The sequence below is a fragment of the Dromaius novaehollandiae genome, chromosome 19, assembly GCF_036370855.1.
Source record: "Dromaius novaehollandiae isolate bDroNov1 chromosome 19, bDroNov1.hap1, whole genome shotgun sequence".
NCBI lineage: Eukaryota > Metazoa > Chordata > Aves > Casuariiformes > Dromaiidae > Dromaius > Dromaius novaehollandiae.
Window position 1 is genome coordinate 1,143,040 of NC_088116.1, and position 12,067 is coordinate 1,155,106.

The 12,067-nt window shown below is 63.8% G+C and overlaps 1 protein-coding gene across 5 annotated transcripts in view; it reads right to left on the reverse strand.

Annotated features, from left to right (window-relative positions):
• The window catches only part of RAP1GAP2 (RAP1 GTPase activating protein 2), a 63,086-nt gene that overhangs the window by 34,085 nt on the left and 16,934 nt on the right, over positions 1 to 12,067 (reverse strand). For 4 of the 5 annotated variants that reach the window (XM_064523005.1, XM_064523004.1, XM_064523003.1 and 1 more), the window contains one exon: positions 11,355 to 11,390. In XM_064523005.1, coding sequence (XP_064379075.1) covers positions 11,355 to 11,390 — 36 coding nt within the window. Of the gene's footprint in view, positions 1 to 8,869; positions 8,892 to 11,354; positions 11,391 to 12,067 lie in introns of those variants that run through there. The other variant, XM_064523008.1, reaches the window with a different exon arrangement.

Consider the following 12,067-nt stretch of genomic DNA (forward strand, 5'->3'; position numbering starts at 1 on the left):
GCGCCGAAGCGGGACCTCCCGGGACCTTCATCCTCCCTCCAAAACGCACCGTTACCTGTGCGGTGCCTAAATAACCCTTGAGACGAGCAGCTGCCACTATTGCCTGGAGAAATAAATCTCTTTAAGAAGCCCTGACGTTTTTGCTTTGGAGGAAACAGTTTTGCAGCTAACCACAAATCCGAATCCCCGGGGCCTGGCGAGAGCTCGCTTCAGGCCTGAACAATTACACGCCGTTATTAATAAGTCACCGGGGCGGCTGGATCGTTTATGCAAAGCTTGGCATTTTCTCCTGTGCTTTGCTCTGAAAGACAGATCTGAAAATACCCTGTTGTGACAAGATCAAACCTCCATCCCCGGTGTTACAGAGCCTCCCATGAAAACACGGTACTATTAACATGGTTATTACTACAAATCCCTATATTTGTGGAATAACTTTGGCTTTTATTTTCGCGCGGCGCAGGGCCCCGAGGCGAGGGCCGGCGCTGGCGGCTCGGGCTGTGAAGCCTGGCCCGAGCTGGAGCCCCGAGGGGGTCTTCCCCTCGCCCGGCCTAGGAGCGGCCAGGCTAATCCGCACGTGAGGGAACGCCGTGGAAAGGAGACAGGAAAGCTACGGGAAGTGGAGGGGAGAACTGCAGTGGAAATGGTGCCTGCGGCTACTGCTGTCGCCCATCACCTGCCCCCGAGCAAACGGGACAGGCGTCGACATTTTAAGGGCAGAGATTCCCTCCTTCCTTCCGCAAATGCAAAATGCGTTTCCCCCACGCACGGCCCTTGGCTTCCCAGCGATGCTCGAGTCACGCTCCGCTCCCCCGGAACAGGCACCCGGGGAACAAGCTGGCCTTGCCCAGCGCGGTGCCGCAAAGCCGCGAGTCTGCTGGCGCCGAGACGCCGGCCCTGGCGACGGCCGAGCCGCGGAGCCCCTTCCAGCCCGAGCGGTCAAGAGCTGGAGACGGGGGGACGAAAGGAAGGCACGGGCGACACGGAAAGGGTCAAACAGCAACCGAGCTTCTGCAAGAGGAGCAGCCTCATCCCCGTTTCCCCGGCACAGGAAGAGGACCGCAGCGCTTGCAAGCGCGGGAGACAGCGACCATGGTGCTTCAGGAGAAGAGTGCTGCCAGTTTTAAGAGAAGTATCACGAGAAACAGAGCTTTGGATTATGCTACATCCAGCCCCGAGTAATCTGATTAGATTTACTCTGACTTCAGTTAGGCGGACAGAGGAAATCTGAAGAAAGCAGAAGGCAGGGTTTTTTTTCCTTTAGCCGAAACATCGCTGTGCAGGGGAGGAGCTGTGCAAAACCCACACAGCGACCGTCCAGGCACTGCGGTGCGCACCGAGGGCGCAGTAAAGGTGAGGCAGGGAAGGCTTAATTGCTTTTCAAGTTAAAGGTGGATACAGAAAACCCACAAATTAGAAAAGGACACTTCCAGCCTGTTTTCCCCTGTTTTTGTTCTTGGTGTAGTCACTGCCATTCAGATGTTCGATATAGTCCCTAGAGATAGCCAAGGGGTTGCATAAGGGCCAAGATAATAGAAAAATCAAGTTTTTTGACACTGCAGCCTTGGACCGACTCGTGTTTTGCATAGATCCCGAGCCTGTGAAAACCCGCCCGTGGGGTCCGCAGAGGGGCCTGTGGGACGGGGGAGCTGGCCCTCACCGCACGGGGACCCGGGTCTCACCGGGATGCTCCAAAGCCGAGGCGGAAACACGACGCCGGTGCCTGCAGCGAGCACCCGCCGGGCACAGGCACGGCCCCGCTAGCAGAGCCCGGCCCCGGCACGCAGCCCGGCCCCACGGGGCTTGCACGGCGCTCCCCGTCTGTCCCTCCCTCCCGTGCGCAGACACGGCGGCAGCCGGCGGGGCTGGCACGTCTCCAGCCCCCTTCACGGGGCGTCAGGGGCGACCGGGGCTCCAGCAAGGGGCAGGAGACACCGCTCGACCAAGGCGGAGGGCTGCGAATTGCTCCTTCCCGGGAACGGAGATGCTCAGCCCTTCTGCAACTGCTGTTTTGTCTTTGTTTCTACTCCAGAGAGGAGCACGACAAATCACTCATTAAGTAAATTACCCGGCGCAATTAGCTGCTTGCTGCTGCTCACAAACAGACCCTGCTCTCGCAAGCGGCGACGGGAGGCCGCGTGCGGGCGGCTGCTAACGAAGACGGCTGCTAACGAAGACGGCTGCCCCTCCTGCCCGCCGCTGCGGTGCCGCCGGTCAACGCAGTCGCCAGAGCATCGCGATAAAGCGTCTAGGTGTCGTGGGTGCCCCGGAGAAAAGCACCCCGCCACCGCTGCTGCGCTCCCGTTATCAACCAGGCTTTGCACCCAAACTGGGATTTGTCACAGCGCTGACGGCAATAGGAGCTGCCGGGAAGTCACTCGTCGAGAGCAGCTACGCGCCAGGCCGGAGCCCCGCTGCCAGCACGGCACGGGAGACTCTTCCCCGGCAAGGGAGAGCGGCTCCCACCACGGAGCACGGCCCGGCACGTTTCTATAGGGGTTTTATTGGCAGCCTGCTAACATCGCCCTGTATCGCCTTAGCACATAAATAAAGCACGTGCCAAAAAACCCTGTGTGTGCCGGCATAGCAATAAAAAAGGAATTTGCATTTATCACTTGGGAATTGCGCTTTGGGCACAGAAGCAGATTCGGCAGCACCTGGGCATTGGCCCCCGGGTAAAGCGGCCGCAGCACGCCGGACAGCAGGTCCACCCGCTAACGGCGGCAGTGCAATTAGATGGAAGCTGCACGCTCGATAATCCGGGGTGTTTTTCCCTATGAATAATGCTTTCCGAAGGGACGAGTTCCAAGATTTCAGCATTAGATCAAACTAAATCAAATCAGCGGAGGAAATAAGCCTTTGGAGCACGAGCAGCTCCTCTGAGTTTACCAGCAAGCCAGCGGACCAAACGCCATCGCTCGTCACCAGCGTCACTAACGGAGGCAGGCGCGGGAGCTGGTTCAGCCAGGCACCAGCACCGCCCCGGCCCGCGCTGCTCCTGGCTGTGCCCCTGCACGGCCGGTCCCCATCGATACCCGCAGGGGAAGCGCGGGGTTTGGCACCATCGTTGAAACAAACTCTCTCCAAAACGCTGAATACTTGACTTGCTCGGGAGGGGTTCGTGCCAGAAAACCGCTCCGTGTCCAACCCCCATGGCAGGGAGCGGGCACCGGCGTCCCCCCGCGTCCCCGCCACCGGCTCGTCGCTCCCGGACCGGCGCCGCAGGGGCAGGGGGCCACGCGGCTCCGTGTCTTATCCTCTCCCCCGAAGCGACCCGTCACCGTCCAGGGTAACGGGGACCCGGGCTGGTCCTCCGCCTATCATCACCCCGTTCTCACTTCTCTCGCCCGCCGGCCTGCCTCCCCGTCCTCCTCAGCCTAACACGCGAGTGCAGAGCAAATTAGGCAGCTAACGAAGCTGCGCTGAAGCTGATGGAGCCCTGCCGAGGCTCTCCCGGCAGGTTTTCCCCTTCCTCGCCCCCAGTCCAGCCTACGCTGCTGCTCCTCGCTGACACGTCACACGGAAGCGCAACCTGTGTCACTGCGGTGAGAGGAACACCGCTCAGCTCTCCAAACCGGCGAGGATTCACACCAAATCGCTCGTACAGAGAGGGAGCTGTCGTATCCCGGGCGTGACACCGGCAGGGGATGGATGACCTCCGGGGCTTCAGAGACGCCTGCTGCAGCTCTGACCCGTCCAAGCGCCCGTCCAGCCTCTGCACGTCTCCCAGGCAGGGGCTGGGGACGACCCATGCTCTTGCGACGCGCTTTTAGTGACACGAGGTTCCCAAACGTCACGGGGCTGGGCTGAACCCGACACCGCCGTTTGCTACCCGAGCACGAAGCCTGCAAGCGGCGTTACGAGCCCGGCTCAAGCCCAGCAGCGGGGATGGAGAAGGCCGTTCCCAGGCGCCGCGACGGCAAGACTCCCCTCCGGAGCCGCCGCCTCGGCACGCGGGGCTGCCGGGGACCCGGGACCTGGCTGTCTGCCGCGAGGAGCCCCGGGCCGGCCGGCCCCGCTGAGCAGCGACGGGACACGTGCTGGGAGCACCGCAGCAGCCATCGCTGACGAACCGCGGCGCTGGCCCCGCGCCCGCACGCTCGTTACTCCGAGCCCCAGGCACCCGAGACCTCCCAAATGAGCCCCAAACTGGGCACGGCGAGGCAGCAGCCCAAAACCCATGGAAACGCCGCACGCCTGTCCCGGCAGCAGCTCTGCACCCCTGTCCCCGGCGAGCTCCTCCCCGGGAGCAGCCGCGGAGGGACCGCTGCCCCGCCGGAGCGGGGTACCGGGGAGCAGCTCCGCAGCCATGTGGCCTCCTTATCGCTCCAGCCATTAAACCTCCTCCCGCCACAACAGCGTTTGCTTTTAAAAGGCTGTTGTTATTCCTGCGAGCGGCCTCCCTGCAATCGCCTGCAAACAGCTCTTATTGCGACAAGCTATAAATACGGCAGCACTGAACCAGACGCACAAACCGGCGCAGGTTATTGCTCCTGAAACGGAGTTAAAAATAGACCCACGTGGGGCTGTTAAGTCCTCTGGGCAGATGCAATTGTGGATAATCTAGCTTTAAATTCGCGAAGGCTGTTTTGAGAGCAACAACGACGTTTTAGCGTAGGGGCTGCCGCAACACGGCAGCGATGCGCTGCGCGGTGGGGGGCGGCACTGGCGCGGGGGGGTCCGGCCGACTGCCTCCACCCCGCAGTGGGGTTTTTGCGTTAATAAAAACATACGAAAACATCTAGAGCAAGCCATGGAGGGGAAAACACCTGACCAAACACGGGGCCGAGCCGCCCGGGGGGATTCGCCCCTCGCCCGAGCCAGGCTTACCAGATTAAGCGGGATGAAACCCCCAGTCCTTAAAGCGGGTTTTTGCCGGGGAAGCGTCTGCCGTCTCCAGCAGGGCTGAGCGGTGCCGGGAGGACCGCGCGGGGCTGGGCGGCTCCCGCCTGCGTGCCCAGATAGGCACGGCCGCCGCGCCGGCACTCCGCAGCCCCCGCCGGGCTCGGGACGCGCAGGGCTGCTCCGGGCTGGGGGCCTGGGACGAGCCCCCGCGGTGGCAGAACCACCTCGGCCTCGAGCAGACCTCGCCAGAGCCGCCCTCGGCTCCCCTCCTAGAGGTATGCGAAGCCTCAGCACAAGAGCAGCTCCTGTGCCCTTCAAAAGCCGTTTTTCTCCTTAGAGACGACAGGAGGTCATTAAGGCTTCTGTCTCTTCCGTCTCAGCCGTTTCTGCTGCCGCCCAGACAGCAGATGCCGTTTGCAGCGGCGGTGCAGCACCCGACCGCTGTGCCGGCCCGCAGCCCCCGGCCCCCGCCTGGCCCCTCCTCACCCTCGTCTTCAGCCACGCCGCCGAGATGGGAAGAAAAACCACGACAAAAGATGCCCCAAAACCACAAAACGCTCCCCCCCAGCCCTCCCGAGGGGGGGCACGGTGCAGGCAGCGTGGCTGCTTTGCTGGCCTGCCTCCCTCCTCCGGCAGCGGGACCCAAAGGGGCGAGTGAAACGCAGCCCGTTTGATTTCTCTGCGTAAAGAGGAAAGGAAAAGTAGAAGCAAGACTCGGCCGCTGATTCACGCGAGCCGCCAGAAGCCCTGGCCTGCTTTCGCCCCAGTTTCACCAGTTTTTATGTTCCTCCTCATAAGTCATCGACTCCTGTACAGCCCCGTCCCCAAGCTGCCGCCCCGTCCCTGTCCTGCGCAGCCCCGTCCCACGTGCCAGCCCTCCCTCCCCGGCTGCCCGGGGGAGGCTCCGGGGCAGGAGCCGCAGCAGGCTGGGTGCCGTTGAGCAGAAACGCCCAGGGAAGGACCCTCCTCCTCAGCACCCTGCCATACGCCCGGCTGCAGCCGGCCGAGACCTCCCCAGGCCCCGGCACCAGCAGCTCCGGAGCAGGGAGCGAGGCTGGGCTCCGGAGCACCGAGGCCGGGAGCTGCCGGCTGGGATTCGGGTGCCGTGTGCCCTGCTCCTGCAGAGGCCACCGCCGGAGCGCGCAGCCCCGGCACCCAGCGGGGCACAGCACCGGCTCCCGCACTGCCAGAGAGCCCCTGGAGCCAGGCGGGACACGCACGGTCCCTCACGGCAGCCGGAGGCGCGAGGATGCAGGAGCGGCGCGGGATGATGCCACCCCAAAAGCAGCTCCCGCCTTGCTCTGGGCGCCCCAGCCACCTCTGCCGAGCCCGGGGACACGGGCACCCGCGAGCCCCACTGCCCCCGGCCCCGCACGAGGGTGCTTCCTCCCCGGTTCTGCCCTCCCAGCTTCCCGCTGTTGTTCGCTAAAGCAATTGTTTGGTTCGGAGCGAGCCCTGCCTGCTCAGCCGCCGCGTGCAGACACAGGCAACACCACGCAGCCAGCCCAGACGTGGGGGGAGAGCAGCTCGCGCAGCCCCCGGCGCAGCGTCCCGGAACCGCGGCGAGACGGAGCCGAGGACCAGGGAAGGGGACGGGGACGAGCTCCGCGGAGGCGGCCGTCACTGCAGGGTGATGTCACCTCGTGGGCACCGCGCGCCCGGGCACGGCCGGGACTCCCGCAAAGGCGAAACGGGACGCGGCTTTTCCTTGCTGCGGATAAAGAGCAGGTGCTGCCAGAGGAAGGACTCCTTGGCACACACAGCGCACACCATCCCCCCGTGACCCATTCTTCCTCCGTTTCTGCCCCGCAGCGTCACTGATCAGCTTTCCCGGCACGCCGGCTGGGCAGGCAGCACTCTGGGGCGTTTCGCCCCGCAGCTCCCGCGGCCCAGAAAACGAGCAAGTGGAAAATGAGACAAAACGCGGAGCCGCCTGCCTCTGCCGCTGCAGACTGCCGCTTTGTGGTGGTTTGACAGTGTTTATTTGCAGCAGAGGTGAGAGCCCAGCTGCAACACATACGCTGCTGCCGCTAGAGCATAATTGCAAAACATACGTTTGCATGCAATTACCCATTTTAAACAGTAGTAATAAAATCAAAGGAATTCACTGGGAGACAATCTGTTCTCCAGACCTTGTCCTCACAGGACCCAGGCACGATCCTGGGGAGATCGCTGCAGCCGTGGGAGCAGCTCCGCCATTCCCACGCCTCCCCGTTAGCTCTGCCCCGGCCCATCGGATATGAGAGCCTCAAGCCTGGACACAGCCCATTTTACGCAGGTCAGGTAAATCCCATCTCCCTGTTCCACCTCCATCTTCCCTGCCTTCCCCGGGACCGGCCACGGCGCACGCCAGCTCGTGAGCGCGCAGCGGCTCTCGGCGACGGCGGCACAGGGCCCCTCCGTCCCGCGGAGCCGGGATAGCGCGTTGCCATCGTCGCTGCAGAGGCACGAGGGGCAGCTCTGTCTGACGACGGGCCCTTTTTAGCGCTCGGTGGCTTCTCCCCTGCCCTGCCGATGACACCAGCGAAACCAGGCAGGGCACCAAGGGCCGAGAAGCAACCAGCAGGCGAAGGGCTGACCATCCCGAGCCAAGGACCCACCTCGCCAGGTTATTTCTGAGGCTTCCGGAGTGAATCTGGCCCACGGCGGCACGGCCCTGCAGACGCTGCTCCCCGTCACCCCTTCACAGCCGGCGGCAGTGCCGGGGTCTCCGGAGGCAGGCGGTGCACCCGGCCGGGGCGCGGGACAGTCCTGGGGGGCGCGGGACAGTCCTGGGGGACCCTCCCCACCGCCCTGCCGAGCCCCCCGGAGCCCACGTGGCTCTCGCGCCGGAGCTAGTCCTAGCACAACAGCTAGCCCTAAGTGTTTGTGAGAACACGAACGATATTTATGCAGCCTCATCTGGGCCAGAGCTGCTGCTCGAGATGCAAACATCCTTTGACATGCTGATTCCCCCCCCCCCCCCCCCGTTACCTTGCAGCTTCGGAAGCTGATTTAGTTGCAGCCCTGCTCGCTCCCCGGGCAGCGTGACCTACACCATGAGAAGTAAAACGCGGTGAAGCCGTACCATACCCAGCACTCCCAGTACCTCACTGGTACCACCGGGGCCAGGAGACTCGGCTTGCTTTCTGCAGAGACGCTGCATGACAGTAAAAACACCAGCAACAAACAGACACTGCGTGCTGCTTCTGGGCTCGACCCCCTGCTGCCAGCCCGAGGCGTTCAGCTATCCCAGACCTTCCGCGTGAAATGAAATCAAGAGGGAAAGGAGAGAAAGAAAGAGTGCAACGGGACAGGTCTGTGCCCAAACGCTCCATGCACACGCGCCAAGCCGCGCTTGCGGGCGGAAGCCTCGGTCCCCGCCCCGCAGCACGCCAGCACCAGCAACGGGGCCCCGCGCAGGCCCGCGGCAGCGCCCACCGGCTCCTTTGAGTTTTTAAGATACTGCTACACGCGTCCCCCCCTCCCGCACTCTGAGCGCACAGGCCGTTAATGAAAAAAGAAGGATAGCATTCCAAGAGCACACGGTGCCCCAGCAGAGGGGGGCGGCAGGCGGGCTCGGCCGGGGGGAGCAGCAGGCGCAGGGACGCGGGGGCAGCTGGCCCGTGCCGCGGAGCGGGACCTCCTGCGGGATGCGGCTCCCGAGCGCCGGAGCAGGCGGCACCGAGGCCGGCAGACGGCCTGTCCCTGCCCCGACGCCGCGCCGAGGGGCTGCCCGGAGGCGACGCGCTCCCCGAGGCTGGCGGCAGGCAGGGTACCGGCCCTCCCCGGGGCTCACGCCCACCGCAGCCTCCAGCTGCACTTGGCGAGACCTTCCCGCACACGCGCGCGGCGGGACCTTCCCGAGCACCCGCAGCATCCCCCGCCGGGACGCGCTCCCCTTCCCGCGCCCCGGGGACGGGGGCTGCAGCCCACCCGCGCCTCCAGCCGACCCCCCCGCGAAGCCGAAGCCCGCGGGCTCCTTCCACCCCGGCGAGCCACCGGCGCGGGGCACAAGGGCCCAAAGCAAAGCGAGCCCTGAACTCACCGAGCTGCCCGCGCACCCGAGGCGCTGCAGCAGCCAGAGGCGCTCGTCCTCCCGCAGCACCTCCGCTCGCTACCGTAGCGCCCGGCGCATCCCGCTGCTCCAGCGCAGCCAGGCCAGCTCAGTCCTCACCCGCGGTGCCGAGGCTGCCGCGCTGCCCCGAGCCGCCCGCTCCGCAGCGGCTGCCCCTTTCTCCGCCCGCCCCTCCCTGGGCCGTGTCCGCCGTTACCATGGGAACTGAGGAAAGCCGAATTACAAAAAAAGGAGAGCGAGACAGAGGAGAGGATGCTTTGATGCTCTGGTGCCACCTGCGTTTGAGCTTGTTGCAGACACGGGGAACGGCGGCAGGAGAGCTTCCCCGCGCCGGTCCGGCCGGTGGGAAGGGCCCCGCGCAGACGGGTCCCCGCGGCCGTCACCCCCGGGCAGCACCGCCCGCCAACGGTGCCAGCCGGTGCCCTGCCGCAGCCACGCGCCGTCCCTGCCCGCCAGATTTCTGCGAGTCAATATTGATGTTTGCAGAAGGCACGAGGCTCCTTGCAGCGCTGCTCGGCGTGCAGAAGCAGCTTGTCTTTTTGTTAACAAGTCGCACAATAAGAGATTGCCTACGCCCGGCATCCCAGCCAGGAGGCTGCAGCAACAAGGGGGCTTTCGAAAACCAGAAAAAAAAAAAAAGATTTAAGCTTTTACTACTATCTAATGAGGCTCTGGCTGGGCCCCAATTACAGAAACATTTAATGAAGCAATCTGTGCACAAACCGGGAGCGCTCCGAGGCCGCACGAGCTGCGAAGAGCGGGGACGGTGCACGCTTTGGGTGCTCGCAGCGAGCAAAACCCACGGCCACGGCTGGGGCGGGACGCACAGGGCTCCCAGTGCAGCCCAGCGCCCCGTCTCGCCAACGCATCCGGCCCGGAGGTATTTAAAGAAACTGCTTTCATTTCTCCATCGTGATTTGGGAGGCTTTGCAGACGGGCAGAAATCCAGTTTCCCTGTGAGAAATTTATCTCCGAGTTTTTGGGAGAAACACGGCGACCAGATCCTTATTCCTGCTGAGAGCAGACAGCCGATGCGGCCCCGGACGTAACAAAAGCCAACAGCACCGGGGAGAGGGGGAAACTCAGGGGCCACCCCATTTCTGAGCATGGGAACGGAGCAAGCCCCGAGCTCGCACGGCCTCGTTTCACATCACATCAGCAGTTCTGCGCAGGTGACGGGTGTCAGCAACAAAGAGGTTTTGCTGTGATCAAAAATGTATTCTGAAAAACACTAAAATGTTGAAAGCCACCTTTCACTTGACCCGGGGCGAACAGGCGCCGCGTGCCACCGGGACCGGTGCAGCCCCGGGCGTGCGGCGGTGCCCGGGCACTACTCGCCCAGCGCGGTGCGGGTTAAAGGAGCACGCAGCAGCATCGCTGCACGCACCCCGAACCGAAGCACGGGTAAGGCGGCGTGCAGGGACCAGCGCAGCCGTTCTCAGCGCCACAAGGCAAAGGAAAATCCACCGAGGCTCCCCCCACCCCCAGGCTGTAAACACCAATTTAAAATTCTCATTAGTTCAGCAAAGCCCAAGCCGTGAGCTTAGCAGCAGCGGTTCTCTTGTGCCGCTTACCGGGGCGTTTGGCAGCGGGGTCCCCAGGCCTGCCGCGCGCCCTTCCAGCAAGGGACAATCCGCACAAGCAACGAGCACGCAGGGGAGCCGCGTGAGCTCTTGCCCGTATGCATCGCCGCCGACTCCAGGGAGCCTTGGCCAGAACATCTCTATATTAAACACGCAGCCACGTGAGCAGCGCAGGGAGCCCCGCGCCGGGGGGCTGCGGGAAACGGGAGGAGGGGGCAGCCGGGGGGAGGCAGCAGCGAGCTCTGCTCCGGCAGAGACCGAGGGCTGCGGGGGCCGCGTCCAGCCCTTCCCTCCGGCGCCCGATTTTAGAGCTAGCCCAGCCCGGCAAATCCAGGAGAGCTGAAACTTCTGGGCGGTTTAACGTCGCCTGCTCGTCTGAGGGCGGCATCCTCCGAGGGCCACCCGCGAGCCCGGCGTCCCCAGCGCCAGGGCTCCGGGGGGAGCGGGCCCAGGCCCCGCGCCCCAAACAAGCTCCATTTCAAGCCCCTTTCCTGAGGGATGCCCACGGGCTTTTCCCGCAGCAGACACCTCCAGAGCCGCTTGGAGCAGCCCGGGCACCGAGCCCCGGGCAGCATCCCTGGGGCTCCCCGCGCCCAGGCGCCTGCCGCCGAGCGAGCGCAGCGGGGCAAGGCCGAGCCCCAGGTCACCCGTCCCACGGATATTTTTAACCGTGCGAGCTTGGCGGGCGAGTGCTCAGGCTGACGCAGCGCTATCAGCCACGTCACACCGAACCGCGAGAAACCACAGCGCGGGACCCGCCGTGCCGCGACCAGCCCGGCCGATGTGACAGAGCGCTCTCCCACTCGCGGGCCGTTTGCTACCCGCTGTTTGGTAGGGAACCGGCTTTATAGCATAGAAAAGCGATCACTTACTTGATCTTCAGGCTGGCGAGCATCGTCTTGTCAATCCTGGGGGAAAAGCAGAAGAGAAGGGGTTAGCGGGAGCTCCCAGGTCCATGCGCGAGGCGCTCGCGGGTTTGTCCTTGCAGCCTGCTGCACAGCCAGATAAAACAGCAGTACGTGGCTGGGGCACTGCCCTGCTTCTCCCCTCGCTGCTCCGACATCCCCGCGTGTACAGCTGCCTTTTGTTTAACGCGACGCGCCTGCCTGCTGTCGCCGCAGACATCTGCGAGGGCCCCGGGACCCGGGGCGAGGTAAGCGCCGAGCTGCATGCGGCCCCGGCCCTGCCCGCGCGGCAGAAGGTCCCGAGTTACTTCATTTATTTGCTTGGTGTTGTTAATAAGTGCCCATCTCCACAGAATCGTTATGGTTAACACCCTATTAATATGAATTAATGCAAATCATTGTAATGTCTCAAAATGTAGAATGATGTCTTTTGGCAGTAATTGCAAATGCTACGTTTCTGCCATGAGGAATTGATTGTCCATGTTAAAAAAAGAAAGAAGAAAGCCCTTGTTTTTGCAGTGCGATCACAGCAAGCAGCACCAGGCAGCAGCAGCAGCGTTTCCCCCCCCTCGCAGCTTCACCTCGGCGGCTGCACGGCATCCCGGTGCCCCTGCATGGACGCTCGACGCACCCGGCCCCGCTCCCGCTCCCCGGCCCGGGCACGTGACTGCGCCCGAAAC